The sequence below is a fragment of the Cuculus canorus genome, chromosome 26 (genome assembly GCF_017976375.1).
Source record: "Cuculus canorus isolate bCucCan1 chromosome 26, bCucCan1.pri, whole genome shotgun sequence".
Taxonomy (NCBI): Eukaryota; Metazoa; Chordata; class Aves; order Cuculiformes; family Cuculidae; genus Cuculus; species Cuculus canorus.
In genome coordinates this window covers 6,798,382-6,813,984 of record NC_071426.1, presented here as the reverse complement: position 1 = coordinate 6,813,984, position 15,603 = coordinate 6,798,382, and the positions used below count along the sequence as shown (strand labels likewise).

At 60.1% G+C, this 15,603-nt stretch overlaps 1 protein-coding gene across 6 annotated transcripts; it reads left to right on the top strand.

Moving 5' to 3' along the window:
- The first annotated feature begins 742 nt into the window (after positions 1-742).
- On the top strand, positions 743-15,376 carry LOC104067007 (PH and SEC7 domain-containing protein 4-like). Of its 6 annotated transcripts, none has more exons than XM_054049647.1 (14): positions 743-842; positions 2,876-5,850; positions 7,143-7,257; positions 9,124-9,267; positions 9,355-9,435; positions 10,409-10,521; positions 11,675-11,733; positions 11,833-11,922; positions 12,033-12,076; positions 12,149-12,315; positions 13,117-13,387; positions 13,750-13,894; positions 14,587-14,730; positions 14,839-15,376. In XM_054049647.1, exons 2-14 carry the CDS (start codon positions 2,976-2,978, stop codon positions 15,091-15,093), a joined length of 4,503 nt encoding a protein of 1,500 aa, XP_053905622.1. In that variant the 5' UTR covers positions 743-842; positions 2,876-2,975; the 3' UTR covers positions 15,094-15,376. The 6 variants fall into 6 exon arrangements, with proteins under 6 accessions (XP_053905622.1, XP_053905623.1, XP_053905624.1 ...); XM_054049648.1 differs by lacking the exon at positions 743-842 and adding an exon at positions 1,771-1,913 and having other exon boundaries at positions 12,269-12,315; XM_054049646.1 differs by lacking the exon at positions 743-842 and adding an exon at positions 1,772-1,913.
- The last annotated feature ends 227 nt before the right edge of the window (positions 15,377-15,603 follow it).

Here is a 15,603-nt window from a genome sequence, read left to right as displayed (position 1 = left end):
CCCTTCCCCAGCTCCGTTCCCTTCTCCAGACGCACTCCAGCCCATCTACGTCCTTCTTGGAATGAGGGGCCCAGAACTGAACCCAGGATTCCCACCAAAATGGAACCACATTCCCCATGGAAAATGATCACAAGATTCTGCTGCTTTAACCACTCCTGGTTGTTGTTTCGTTAACGCGGCACCACAAGTTCTGTGAATCACGCCCGAGGATTTTCCGTTTTCTTAACCTGAAGACCTTTTCTCTTGGTTTCCACTCAAATGCAGCCTCCCTGCCCCATTGCTCAGCGTGGAACCAAAGGAGGAGTGAAATCTGAGGTCAAAATTTAAATCTAGAGAGGGGGATCTGGGCCCAGCGCAGCCCTTTGGGGATGGAGGTCATGCCAGGGAGCCCCAGGGAGCAGGACCGGACCGTAGTGAGGCAGGATCAGCCCATGTTGGGGCAGGATCATCCATGGAGGGCAGGATGAGCCCATAATGAGGCAGAATTTGGCCCCACGGTCCGGTTGGGGCGGGTCCTGGTCGAGGGGCGGGGCCAGCTCCATCCCCGCGCTCAGGAAGGCGCAAAGTGGGCGCGGCCTGAGTGAGGGGGGTGGCCTACAGGGGCACGGCCAGAGCAGCCTCGCTTTCGGGTAGGGGGCGTGTTCGGTGGAAGTGGCGTGGCCTCGTTCTGGGGGCGTGGCAATTGCAGGTCCGGCTCGCCAGGGAATTTGCACGAGGGGGCGTGGCCAATGAGCATCGCGTTCTAGGAAGGGGAGGCCTCGCGTGGGGGCGTGACCAAGACTGTTGCGGAAGGAGGCGTGGCCAGAGCAGGACACGCCCCTCGGCGCCCTTGGGCCGTGCCGGTAAGGGGCGGGGGCGCGCGCAGGGCTCCAATACCCCTCGGGTACCCCCCAGATCATTTGAGGATCCTCCAAAACCCCATCGGGACCACCCCAAACCCATGGAGACCCCCCCCCAACCCCTCGGGAGCCCCCAAAACCCCTCTGGTTCCCCACAAAATCACTTGAGGATCCCCCCCAAACCTCTCAGCTACCCCGCCAAAACCCTTCGGGTCGCCCTCATAACCCTTGGGACCCCCTCAAAATCCCCTGGGTCCCCCCACAACCCCTTGGGACCCCCAAATCCCTCGGGTCCCCCCACAACCCCTTGGAATCCCCAAAACCCCTCGGGTTCCCTCAAAACCCGTCAGTCCCCCAAAAAAACCCTTGGGACCCACAAAATCCCTCGGGTCCCCCCAAACCCCTTGGGATCCTCAAAACCTCTCAGATCTCCCCAAAACCCCTCGAGGGTCTCCCAACATCCCTCGAAGATACCCCCCGAAACCCTTTGAGGACCCCCAGATCCCTCGGGACCCCCGAAATGCCTTGGGGTCCCCAAAACCCCTCGGTCCCCCCAAAACCCCTCAGGGCCCCTCAAAACCACTTGGCACCTCCCAACCCCCGTGGCACCCCCCAAAAGGTCCGTGGAGACCCCAAGGGGTTATTGTGATCGCTGGGGGGACATTGTCTGATGGCTGCTACGGGGCTGTGCTCTGTGTGGCTTGAGAGTGGGGTGCAGTGGGGGCTATTGGTTGGGGTGTGTCCCCCCTGAGGACTGGGGCGCTGGGGGAAGCGGGTGAGCTGTGCCCCCTCCCCCCCAAACGGTAGTGGATTCTCTGATGGCTGTTATGGGGTTCTGCTCCATGCTGGGGTTCAGGGTGGAGTGCAGGGTGGGGTGCAGTGTGGGAGAGTGTCAGTTGGGGTGTCGTCCCCCCCAGTTCCCATCCCCCTTTCCTGCCCCAGCAGGGCCGGAAGCCAGTGGTGGCTGTGGTGACGCGGGTGACGTGGGGCCCGTGACACGGAGCCCTGGGGTGACGCCGGGCGCAGGACCGGGTGTGGGTGCTGGGGGGGTGCTCAGTTCCGCCCCTGCTGCAGGTGCCCCCCTCGCCCCCTCCCCACGCTCTCCTGCCTCTCCTCCTTCCATCCTTCTCTCCTCCTCTGGTCCCTCCCTCCACCCTCTCCTCCTCCTTCCCTCTCCCGCCCCTCTCCCTCCTTCCTCTCTTCTTCCTCCATCCTTCTTTCCCCCTCCTCCTTCCTCCCTCTTTCCTTCATACCCCTCGCCTCACTCCTTCCCTTCTCCCTCCGTACTTCCTTCATTATTCCCTCCCTCCCACTCTTCCTCCTCCCTCTAACCTCCCTTCCTCCTTCCTCCCTCCACTCCCCCTCCGTTCTTCCTTCCCTCCTTCCCTCCTTCTCTCCTTCTTTCCTTCCTTCCTCTCTCCCTCCCTCCGTCCATCCCTTGCTTCTCCCTCCCTCTCTCTTCTTCCTTCCCTCCATCTTTGTCCCTTCTTCCTTCCTCCTCTATCCTTCTGTCCTTCCCTTACTCTCTCCCTCCCTCCTTCCTTCCCTCTCTTCTTTCTCCCTCCTTTCTTCATCTTTCCCTCCCTCCTTCCCTTTCTTCTTCCTCCATCCTTGCCCCCTCCCTCTTTTCCTTCTCCCTCCCTCCTTCCTTCTTCCCCCTCCCTCTCCTCCTCCTCCATCCTTCCCCCCCTTCTCCCTCTCTTCCTTCTCCCACTATCCATCCCATGTTCCTCCTTCCCTTCCTGTCTTTTTCCTCCATCCTTCCCACCTCCCTTTCTCTCCCTCCCTCCCTCCCTCCCTTCTTCCTCCATCCATCCTCTCTTCTTCCTCCGTCCTTCCTTCCCTCCCTCTCTCCCTCTCTTCATCCTCCATCCCTACCTCCCTTTCTTCTTCCTCCATCCTTCCCTCCTTGTTCTTTCCCTTCTTTCTCCCTTCTTCTGCCTCCCTCCCCGCCCTTCCTCCTTCTCTCCCTCTCTTCTTCCTCCCTCCCTCCTCTTCTTCTCCTCCTCCCATCACCCACTCCGCTGTCCCCGCAGGCTGACCCCGCCATGGAGCCGAGCGCCGCGACACCACGATGGATGCGGGACAGGTGCTTGCCCGCCGTGGGTGGGCAGCTGTAGTGGTGGCCACCGCACCATGGAGCCAGTGGCCACCACCACCACCAGCCCCACCACCACGGGGGTCCTGGCGGCGCAGGATGCCATCGTCTTCTCAGGAGCTGGGGACAAAGGGGTGACCTCCATGGCACCCACCACGGCACCTACCGTGGCACCCACTGTGGCACCCACTGTGGCGCCCACCGGCACCGACGTCTTCTGGGCCAGCCTGGTGCAAGCCCAGCTCTGTGTCTGGGAGCTGCAAGGTGCCATTGACGGGCAGCTGGATGGTGCTGACCACCACCAAGCACCCCAGGACAGCTGGTACCACAGCCATGGCACTGCGGCCACCACACAGAGCATCGAGGAGAGCATCTCGCACCAGCACCGTGGTCCTGGGTCCACAGAGGAGAGCACCTCACACCTTTGTTGTGATCCTGGGTCCACAGAGGAGAGCGTCTCACACCAGCGTCATGGTCCTGGATCCACAGAGGAGAGCACCTCGCACCAGCACCGTGGTCTTGAGTCCACAGAGGAGAGCATCTTGCACCAGCAACATGGTCCTGGATCCACAGAGGAGAGCACTTCGCACCAGCGACATGGTCCTGGATCCTCAGAGGAGAGCACCTCGCACCAGCGACATGGTCCTGGATCCTCAGAGGAGAGCATCTTGCACCAGCAATGTGGTCCTGCATCCACAGAGGAGAGCATCTCTTACCTTTGGCATGGTCCTGAGTCCACAGAGGAGAGCATCTCACACCAGCATCATGGTCCTGGGTCCACAGAGGAGAGCACCTCACACCAGCGACGTGGTCCTGGATCCACAGAGGAGAGCACCTCGCACCAGCAACGTGGTCCTGGATCCACAGAGGAGAGCATCTTGCACCAGCAGTGTGGTCCTGCGTCCACAGAGGAGAGCATCTCACACCAGCATCATGGTCCTGAGTCCACAGAGGAGAGCACCTTGTGCCAGCAACATGGTCCTGGATCCACAGAGGAGAGCATCTCACACCTTTGGCATGGTCCTGGGTCCACAGAGGAGAGCATCTTGCCCAAATTTATGCCCACAGATGGGAGCATCTTGCGTGAGCACCTAGGCCGTGGACCCACGTATGAGAGCATCTTCCACATGTCTAGACGTGGGAGCATCTCACAAGAGCACTATGGCCATGTGCCTACAGAGGGGAACATGTCACATGAGCACATGCCCAAGGTTGGGACCATCTCACCCAAGTCTACACCCATGGATGAGAGCATCTTCCATGAGCGCCAAGGCTGTGGATCCACAAACAAGAACATCTTCCATGTATCTGTGGATGGGAGCATCTCACCCATGTCCATGACTCTGGCTAAGGACATCTCACTCGAGTCCATGCCCATGGATGAGAGCATCTTCTATGAGCACCAAGGCCATGGACCTGCACACGAAAGCATCTTCCATGTGTCTACAGATGTCTTACATGAGCACAAGCCAATGGATAGGACCATCTCATCCAAGTCCGTGCCTGTGAATCTGAAGGTCTTGCATGAGCACCAAGGCCATGAATCCACATATGAGAACATCTCACACATGTCCATGGCTGATAGCATCTCACATGAGCACCATGGCCACTTGCCTACAGATGGGAGCATCTCCCCCATGTCCATGCCTGTGGAAGAGACCATCTTGAAAGACCAAGTACTGATAGATGGGACCATATTGCCCAAGTCTATGCCCATGGAAGGGACCATCTCACAGGAGCACGTGCCTGTGGATAGGAGCATCATGCTCAAGGCCATGCCCATGGATAGGAGCATCTCACCCATGATCATGCCCACAGATGGGACCATCTCGCCCAAGTTTATGCCCATGAAAAGGAGCATCTCGCCCAAGTTCATATGCATGGATGACAGCATTTCACCCAAGTTTGTGCCCACAGATGAGCCCATCTCACAGGAGCATGTGCCCATGGATAGGTGCATCTTGCCCAAGGTGATGCCCATGGATGGGAACATCTCACCCAGTTTCGTGCCCATGCATGAGGGCATCTCACCCAAGGCCATGCCCATCGATGGGAACATTTCACCCAAGGCCATGCCCGTGGATGAGGGCATCTCACCCAAGGCCATGCCCACGGATGGGAACATCTCACCCAAGGCCGTGCCCACGGATGGGAATGTCTCGCAGGAACATGTGACCATGGATAGGAACACCTTGCCCAAGGCCTTGCTTACAGATGGGAATGTCTCACCCAGGTTCATACCCATGGATGAGGGCATCTCACCCAAGGCCATGCCCACAGATGGGAACATTTCACCCAAGGCCATGCCCATGGATGAGGGCATCTCACCCAAGGCCATGCCCACAGATGGGAACATCTCGCAGGAACATGTGACCATGGATAGGAGCACCTTGCCCAAGGCCATGCTTACAGATGGGAACACCTCACCCAGGTTCATACCCATGGATGAGGGCACCTCAGGCAAGGCCGTGCCTGTGGATGGGAGCATCTCACCCAAAGCAATGCCCACGGATGGGAACATCTCGTCCCAGTCCATGCCCATGGATGAGAACATCTCACCCAAGTTCATGCCCATGGATGAGGGCATCTTGCCCAGATCCAAGCCCATGGATGGACCACCCTCACCTGACCTCCAGCCTCCCGAGAGCAGGGAAGAGGACGAGGATGATGATGATGAAGATGAAGATGCGGATGGCTGCTCCTCCCGTGAGGAAGATGCTGAGGAAGACGAGGACCTGGAGGAGGAGGAGCCCCACTTCCACACCAACCCCCTCTTCCAGAGCCGGGTGCTGGCGCCCATGGGTGCCCACTGGGTGCCCCTTTACCGGCTCCATGGTGCCATGGGGCAGGGGTGTCCCCCTTCCAGCTGCTCCCCCCCAGATCTTGGGTGCCTCCCGGCCGGAGGGGACCACGGTGAGTGTGGGCACCCCCAGCCCTGGGGCTTTTTGGGGTGGGGGCTACCAGCACTGATGGGGATCCCCCACTCAATGTGCCTTCTCCACCCCCAGGACCCCTCGAACCCCCCAGTCTGGAGCTCCGGCCCCCCCCGCATCAGCCCCTTGGATCTGTCCCCTCCCCCAGCCTGGAATGGGGGGACAGGGACCCCCCAGAATCCCCGACTCTGCAGGGGGGACACTGGGACCCCCCCAGCCTGCAATGGGGACACCAGGACCCCCTTGAGCCCCCCACCCCAGGAGGAAATGACCAGGACTCCCCCAGGCCCTTGACCCCCCCAGATCACCCCCAGCACCCCTGCAGCCCCCCACGTCATTGCCTGGGTGGGGAGGTCCACTGCCCCCCCAGCCCAGAATGGGGGGAGTGGGACCGCCCCAAGCCCCCTGCCCCACTGGAGCTTATCCCAGAGGGGGACAACTGGGACCCCCCCACCCACTTGACCCCCACCCAGCAGCACCAGCTCCCCACCGGCCCCTCATTTCAGCCCATGAGAGGAGGGGTCCAGTGCCCCCCAAGTCCCTTGACCCCCCCAGATCACCCCCAGCGCCCTGCCAGTCCACCACCACCCTTATCCCATCCCCTGGGAGGGGGGGACCATCCCCCTCCCAACCCCCTGACTCCCTCAGATCACCTCCAGCACCTCTCCACTCTCCCATTCCAGCCCCCACTGAGCCCCCTGACCCCCCCCAACACCCCACATCATCCCCTGGGAAGGGGGGTCCACCCCCACTCTCCCCCCAGCCCACCATCACCCCCATCTCATCCCCTGGGAGGAGGGGTCCAGCCCCCCGCCAGCCCCCTGACCCCCCCAAATTACCCCCAGCCCCTCCCCACACCCCCATTCCAGCCCATTAAAGAGAGATTCCAACACCCCCCAAGCCCTCTGACCCTCCCCGATTGCCCTCAGACCTCCCCCAAACTCCCACATCATCCCCTGGGAAGGGGGGTCCAGCCCCTTCCCAGCTCCATGACCCCCCCAGCCCACCCCCAGCCTCCCCCCAGCCCCCCATTACCCCCATCGCATCTCTTGGAAGGGGGATTCCAGGCTCCTCCCAGCCCCCTGACCCCCCTAGATCGCTCCCAGCCCCCCCCCAAACCCCTATCTCAGCCCCTGGGAGGGGGGGTCCAGCCACCCCCCAGCCCCTTGACCCCTCCATCCTCCCTCTCATCCCTGCCTCCACGGGGTCCCACGGGGCCGGGGTTTGCCTGGATGTCCCGGGGGGGCCCTCCCATGACTGCGTGGCTCACAGCGCCCCCGGGGGGAGACGTGGCGCAGGGACCCCCCCAGTCGCCCCCCACCGTGGAGGACCAGCCCCCCAAGATGGGCGAGGAGCCCCCGCTGGAGCCCCCCAACAGCGCCCAGGGGTGAGGGACCCGCACCCCGCATGGGGCAATCCCCTGCCCCCCCCAGCCCTGTCTGTCCTCCCACCTCTGTCCATCCATCCATCTTCCCCTGAAATCCCATCCCAAAGCTGTGTCTGTCCCCCTGTCCATCTGTTCCCCTTCCCTCTGCTCCCAGAGCCCTGTCTACCCCTCTCTGTCTGTCTGTCCCCCTCAAAATCCCATCCCAAAGTCCTGTCTGTCCCTCCAACGCCCCCTCTGTCCATCTGTCCTCCCAGATCTCTGTCTGTCCCCCCACTTCCCTCTGCACCCCCTAAATCCCACCCCAATGCCCTGTCTGTCCCCCCACACCCTCTCTGTCCGTCTGTCCCCCCAGAACCCCTGTCCCCTCAAACACCTGCCCATGCCTCTTGACCCCATCTGTCTGTCTGTCCCCCCCGTCCCCTCACCACCCATTCTCCCCCCGTTCCCCATCCACCTTCCTTCCCAATCCCCTTCTACTCCCCCAGCCTCCCTGAACCCCCAAATCCTGTCCGTACATATGACTTGCAGATGTCCATCTGTCTTTCCGCACCCCCAGACCCCCTGACCCGCCCTCCGACCCCCCCAGTTCCCCCTCCCAGCCCTACGCAGCCATTGGGGCAGAATTAAGGGTATCCCCCCCACTGCTGGCTGAACCCCCAAACCCCTCTCTGTTCTGTCTGTCTGTCTGTCCCTCAACTGTGCCCCCCTGCCCCCTCCATCCCCCCTTGTCCCCCCATTCCTCTCCCAAAACCCCATTTCCCCCCATTCCCCCCCATTTCACCTCAAAGCCTTCCATTCCTTCAGCCCCACACAACCCAGCAGAGCAGATAAAGGGAACCCCCGCTTCAAAAGGCTTCCTGACCCCTCCAAACACCTGTCTGTTCTGTCCATGTGTCCTCCAGCACTCCCTCAGACCCCTGTATGCCCCCCCTGCCCCCCTTCATCTCCCATGACCCCCCCCAATTTCCAAAAAAACTAACCCATTGCCCCCCAACCCCTCCCATCCCCACACAACCCAGCAGTGAAGAATCAAGAAATGCCCCCCCTTCCAAAAGATCTCCTGACCCCTCCAAATCACTGTCTGTTCTGTCTGTCTGTCCCACAATCACCCCCCCAGACTCTTTTCCATCTCCCAGCCCCCCCTCCATCCCCTGACCCCCCCAAAACCCCATTTCTCCCCATTCCCTCCAACCCCTCCCATCCCCACAGGACCCAGCAGACCAGAATCAAGGGACCCCCCCCTCCAAAAAAAAGACCTCCTGACCCCTCCAAACCCATCTGTTCTATCTGTCCCCCAACCACCCCTTAAGACCTTTTTCCACTCCCCCCAGCCCCGCTCCATCCACCCCTGACCCCTCCCAATCCCCCCCAACCCTCCATTCCCCCCAGCCTCACACAACACAGCAGGGCAGAATCAAAGGGACCACCTCTCCCTCCAAAAGACCTCTTGACCCCTCCAAACCCCTCTCTGTTCTATCTGTCTGTCCTCCAGCAACCCCCCCAGACCCCTTCTATTTCTCCTGACCCCTCCATTCCCCCCCCCAAAAAAAAACCTTTCCCCCTCATTTCTCCCCAATGCCCCCAATCCCTTCCAGACCCACACAACCCAGCAGAGCAGAATCAAGGGGACCCCCCTTTCAAAAGACCTCCTGACCCCCCAAACTCCTGTCTGTTTTGTCTGTCTGTTCCCCAGCAACCCCCCCAGACCCCTACCTACCTCCCCATCCCCCTTCCACCCCTCCTGCTCCCCCAATCTCCCCCATTTCCCCCCATCCCCACACAACCCAGCAGGGCAGAATTAAGGGTACACCCCCCCCACCTCGCTTCCAAAAAGCCTCCTGACCCCCCCACCTTCTCCCTCCCTAGATGCCAGCCAGAGGGGTCCACGGTGCCATTGGTGCTGGCAAATGGGGGACAGAGACAACGGGGGGAGGCGCAGCGCTTGGCTGCTCGCCTTTTCCACCTTGACGGCTTCAAAAAGTCCCAGGTGGCTGCATTCCTCCGCAAGAAGTAAGGATTTGGGAGGCGGACAGACACACTTTGTGGGGGGCTCCTTGGGTTGGACACCCTTCCTCAAGGTCATCTCCCCTCCTCCAGCAATGATTTCAGTGCAATGGTGGCCCAGGAGTACCTGGACTTCTTCCAGTTTGGGGGCCAAACGCTGGACCAGGCGCTCAGGTAGGGCTGGTGGAGGTGTCCCCTCCTCGATTGATAGCGGTGGTGGGGATTTTGGGGGAAAGGAGGTTGGGGAAGCTGAAGGGAGGAGAGATTTGAGGTGGTTTGGGGTTATTGGGGTCCAGGGGGGCGGTTTTGGGGTGATGGGGGATTTGAGGGGTGCAGACTTGGGGCTGGGGTGGGCAAATTTGGTGTGTTTGGGGGCCAGGAGTGGCAGATATGGGGTTAGGGGGGCAGATTTGGGGTATTTGGGGGTCTGGGAGTGGATTAAGGGTCTGGTGGGGTCCATGGGCGGCAGATTTTGGCGTCTGCTGAAGTTCAGAGAGGCAGATTTGGGGACAGGAGGGTAATTTTTGGGGTACTTCAGGGTCTGAGAGTAGATTTGGTGTCCATAGGGGGCAGATTTGGGGTCTGATGGAGTCCAGGGGGGCAGATTTGGGGTACTTTGGGGTCTGGGAGCAGATTTAGGGTTTGGGAAGACAGATTTGGTATCTACTGAGGGCCATGGGGGACACACATGGGGTCTGGAAGGGGAAATTTGGGGTGGTGGGGTGGTGGTGCAGATATGGGGCCGGGGGGGGGTAGATTTGGGGTCAGGGGGGCAATTTTGGTGTGTTTTGAGGCTGAGGGGAGAGATTAGAGTCTGGAGGGCAAATTTGGGGTATTTTAGGATCAATGGGGTAGATTTGGGGTCTACTGGGATCCACGAGGGGGCAGATTTGGAGTCCTAGGGGACAGATTTGGAGGGGTCCTAGGGTGGGGGGTTCTGCTGGAGCAGGGAGGTCCAAGTTTGGGGCTCTAGTGGGGAGTGGGGATTGATGGAGGGGGGGCAGATTTGAGGTCTGCCAGACTCCGGTGGGGAAAGATTTGGGGTCCAGGGTTGGATTTGAGGTTAAGGGTGCAGGCAGAATCTAGAGGGGGCTTGTGGCGGGGGATAGGTGTTTTTTGGGGGGGCCTAATGGCGGGATGGGGTCAGGTCCTTCCTGCAGGCGCTGGTGCTGACGGGTGAGACGCAGGAGCGCGAGCGCATTCTCAGCCACTTCTCTCGCCGCTACCATTGCTGCAACCCCGGTGCCTTCCCCTCCCCAGGTGAGACCCCACAAGGCAGGGGCAGCACCCCCAGACCCTGCTGGGCACCCCCAGAGCCCCCCACCCAGCCCCTTCCACCCAACCTTCTCCCAGTCCCACGCAAGGATCAGGTTTGGGGTGGTTTGTGGGCACATTGAGGAGTTTGGGGCAGATTTGGGGTGTTTGGGGCAGTTTCAGGTTTGGGGGGGGGCAGATTTGGGGTGGTTTGGGATTTGGGGTCAGATTTGGCGTGGTTTGGGGGCAGACTGGGGAGTTTGGGGGGCATATCTGGGGTGGTTTGGGATTGAGAGGGGCAGATTTGGGGTGGTTGGGGGTCTCCTGGGGTGCAGAAGGGAGGTTGGGGTGGTTTCGGTGTGTTTCGGGGCGCAGATTTGGGGTAGTTTGGGGGTTTTCAGGGGCAGATTTGGGTGGTTTGGGATCAGGGGGAGATTTGGGGGCAGACTAGGGGCTCATGGGGGCAGATTTGGGATGGTTTGGGATTATGGGGGCAAGTTTAGGGTGATTTTGCGGTTGGGGTGATTAGAGGGCAGATTGGGTGGTTTTGGGGGTAGATTTTGGCTGGTTTTTTAGGTTTTTGGCTGATTTGGGGCGATTTGGGGGCAAATTGGTAGTTTTGGAGGACAGATTTGGGTGGTTTGGGGGAGGCTGGGGGTTTTGGGGGTTCAGGAGGGGAAGATTTGGGATAGTTTGGGGTTGGGGAGCAGATTTGGGGTGGATTTGGGAGGCAAATTTGGGATGGTTTGGGATCGGGGCTGAGTTTAGGGTGGTTTGGGGGCAGATTGGGGGCTTTTGAGGGCAGATTTGGGGTGGTTTGGGATTGGGAGAGCAGGTTTGGGGGGAAATTGGGGGTCTCCTGGGGTGCAGAGGGGGGATTTGGGGGCAGATTGTGAGATTTGGGGGGCAGATTTGAGGTGGTTTGGGGGCAGATTTTGTGTGGTTTGGGGGCGGATTGGGAATTTGGAGGGACATGGGGAGGGCAGGTTTGGGGTGATTTGGGGTTTGGGGTGATTTGGGGTTTGGGGTGATTTGGGGGCAGATTGGGGGATTTGGGGGGCAGCTTTAGGGTCTTGGGGGCTTAATTACCCCCTCCCAGCCCTTTGTCCCCCCCAGCTGCACCCATTCGGGGTCCCCTGACCTCCGCTTTGCCCCTCAGACGCTGCGCACACCCTGACGTGTGCCATCATGCTGCTGAACACTGACCTCCATGGACAGGTAAAAGGAGGGGGAGGGAGCCCCCCCAAACCCCCCATCCTGCCATTTTTAAGGTGCAAAAATCAAAAAGGGGGGTACCCACCCATGTGACCCCTACAGCACCTTGGTCGTGCCATGACCAGCATGGAATTCATCACCAACCTGAGCGGGATGATGGACGGGCAGGACTTCCCCAAGGAGCAGCTTAAGGTTGGTGGGGTTAAAAAGGAGGGGGGGCACCCCTAGGATCCCCCTGAACCCCACTTTTCCCCTCCTAAACCCCACTTTTTCCCCCTGAACCCCATTTTTCCCCCGTTCAGGCTCTCTACAGCTCCATCCGCAATGAGAAGCTGGCGTGGGCAGCGTGAGTATGGGGTTATGGGGTTGAAAAATGGGGTTGGGGGGCACTTTGTGATGCTGAGAACCCCCCTCGTAGGGATGATGAGGAGGAGGAGGAAGAAGCGGCTGCGGGGGGCAGTTTGGCCCCCCTTGGCCGTAAGAAGAGCAATCCCTTCCTGGAGCTGCCGGGGGTAACCCGGGCTGTCACCTATCGCAGGGGCTGGCTGGCCAGGAAGGTGCTGGCTGAGGCTGACGGCAAAAAAAGTGAGGGGGTGGCAATTTGAGGGGGTGGGGGACAGGTTTGGGGAGTTTGGGGGTTACAGAGGGCATATTTAGGGTCACTTGGGGTTTCTTGGGGTGCAGAGGGTAGATTTGGGGGGGTTTTGGGGGTGGGGGAGGCAGGTTTGGGAGAGGTTGGGGGTAATTTAGGGTGGTTTGGAAAGGTGTGTGTGCATGTTTAGGGTATTTTAGGGGAGGTTTGGGGTTTCCTGGGGTGCAGAAGGGAGATTTAGGGGCGGTTTTGGGGCAGGAGGAGCAGATTTGGGGAAGGGGGTGTCTAGGGGGCAGATTTGGGATGGTTTGGGGGTAGGGGGAACAGATCTGGGGGGAGCTAGGAGGATATTGGGGGTTTCCTGGGGTACAGAGGGGAGATTTAGGGTATTTTTGGGGAGGGGGGCAGGTTTGAAGAGAGGTTAGGGGTAATTTGGAGGGTTTGCGGGTCTAAGTGGGGCAGATTTGGGGTGGTTTGGGGGTAGATTGAGGGGTTTGGGGCATATTTGAGGCCTTTTGGGGTCAGGGTGGCAGATTTGGAGTGTTTTGGGGCAGATCTGAGGTGGTTTGGGGTGGATTTGGGATGTTTTGGGGTAGATGTGGGGCCTTTTGGGGTCAGGGGGTTGGATTTGTGGTATTTTGGGGTGGATTTGGGGTGTTTTGGGGTCCGGGGGCAGGGCACAAGAGCAGGGTCTGTTGAGCTGAGGGCACACAGCTTTGGAGGAGGAGATGGGGGGGCATATTTTGAAGCCCAGCTTTGGGGTCCAACCCTTCCCCCCAACTTCTCCCCTCCAGCACCGTGGGGCAGACGGGGCTGGAAGCCCTTCCAGGCAGTGCTGAAGGGGACACTCCTCTTCTTCCTCAAACCCGGGGGGCGTGCAGGGGGCACTCGCCGCCCCTCTGAGCCGGGGCCCTTCCCGGCCCCCCAGGAGGAAGGAGGCACCGAGGCCGAGGAGCCCTTGGGCGTCCACCATGCCTTGGCCGAGCGCGCCAGCAAATACACCAAGCGCCCCAACGTCTTCCGCTTGCAGACGGCCGACTGGCGCGTCTTCCTCTTCCAAGCCCCGTGAGTAACCACCCCACCCCAAAGGGGGGACACAAAGTTGTCTCCAAGGGTGAGGACATCACCTATCACCTCCGCAGTCATGGTAGGACCTTGGAGGAGATGTCCCCCCTTCAAAGGAGGGCACACAGAGATGTCCTCAACGGTGAGGACATCACCCATGACTTCCTCAGTCATAGTGTGACCTCGGAGGAGATGTCCCCATTTCAAAGGAGGGGACACAAAGTTGTTCCCAAGGGTGAGGACATCACCCATGACCTCCTCAGTCATAGTAGGACCTTGGAGGACATGTCGCCCCAAAGCGGGGGACACGAAGATGTCCCCAAGGGTGAGGACATCACCCATGCCCTCCTCAATCACGGCAGGACCTCAGAGGAGATGTTGTCCTGGATCTCCCGCGTCAACTTGGTGGCTGCTCTCTTCTCCTCACCTGCCTTTCCTGCTGCTGTCGGGTCCCAACGCCGCTTCGTCCGCCCTATCCTCCCTGCTGCCCCCAGTCGCAGCCCCCCGGTGAGCGGCCCCCTCCACAGACCCCAAATCCACCTCCCTGGATCCCAAGAACTCCCAAATCTGCCCCCAGCCACCCCGAATTTACCCCCGCCTGGACCCAGCAGACCTGAAATCTGCCCCCACTCCACTCCAAATCTCCCCTCTGCACCCCAAAATACCCCAAACTCTCCTCCCTAGATCTCCCAAACCACCTCAGATTCCCCCTAGAGGCTTCCGAGCCATTCCACATCTGACACCCCCAGACCCAGTGTACCCCAAATCTGCCCCCAAACCACCCAAATTCTCCCTTCTGGACCCCAAATTCCACCCAGATCCTCACAAACTACCCCAAATCTGGCCCCAAACACTCCAAATCTCCCCTCTGCACCCCAAAATACTCCAAACTCTCCTCCCTACACCTCCCAAAACATCCCAAATCTGCCTCCCCCAGACCCAGCAGACCCCAAATCTGCACTCAAATACTCCAAACCTCCCCTCTTCACCCCAAAATACTCCAAACTCCCCTCCCTAGACCTCGTAAACCACCCCAAATTCCCTCCAGGACCTCCAAAGTCACTCCAAATATGACTCCTCTGGACCCAGCAGACCCCAAATCTCCATTCTGCACCCCAAATTCCCCCTTAACCTCCCAAATCACCCCAAATCTGACCCGTGGCCCGCCCCCCCCAACCCTGACTTTCTCTCCCGGGCAGGAGGAGCAGCTCCGCTCCCATGAGGCATGGATGGAGCGGGTGGCTGAGGAGCTCTTTGAGCATCAACGCAACCTCCCCAACAAGCGAGGACGAGCCCGTGACCTGGACGAATACCGCTTGAAGAAGGAGTATCTCCTCTACGAGGTGCGGCAGATTAATTCCTAATTAGTTAATTAATTACATGGGACACCCAGGGGCACCAGGGGATATCCCCATGGTGGTGGCTCATCTCCATCCTCCCCCCCGCAACAGAGACGTCGCTACGAGACCTACGTGCAGGTGCTGGAGACGTGGATCAACACCGGTGCCCGGGATTTGGAGGGGTGGGAAGCCCAAGCTGGGCCAGTGGTGGCCCCCACAGACCCCCCCACTTTGACCAAAGCCCACTCCAGCCCCTCGCTTGTCCCCGAGCCCCCCATTGCCCCCACCATCCGTGTCAAGAGGAACATCTCCGAGCGCCGGACGGTGAGGAAGATCGTCCCCAAACGCAACAAAAACCTGCTGTGATGGACACAGGGGAGAGGATATGGGGACATTTGGGGGGGCCATCACCCCCCACACCCTGGTACGAGGTTCCTTCGGGCACCGCCAGTATTGAGCCAACCTGGGGGGGTGGAACTTGGGATTAAGGATGGGGGAAACTCAGGGAGACACCCCCCACTCTAAAAAAAAAAGGGATGGGGTGGAAATTGGGGGCCGCAGCCCCCTTGCAGCCCCCCCCCGAGCATTGCCACTGCGCCCCCTCCCCGCGCCCGCTGCCTGCTGCTCTCTATGTGCAATAAAGGTGTGTGTCCCACCGCTGCCACTCCCCAGTCTGCAAATCATGTCGGGGGGGACACACGTGGTGGTGGCCTGTCCCTGTGCTCCAGTGGAGATGGAGGACAGAGGGTGTGTGTTGGGCAGTGCAGGACCCTGCCATAACCCCCCAGATCACCCACTGCCTTCCTTTAGGGCAGGGGGGGATCCAATGAAGAGACCCATCCTGGGCAGTTGGGACACCCCAGCATCACCCCTGGC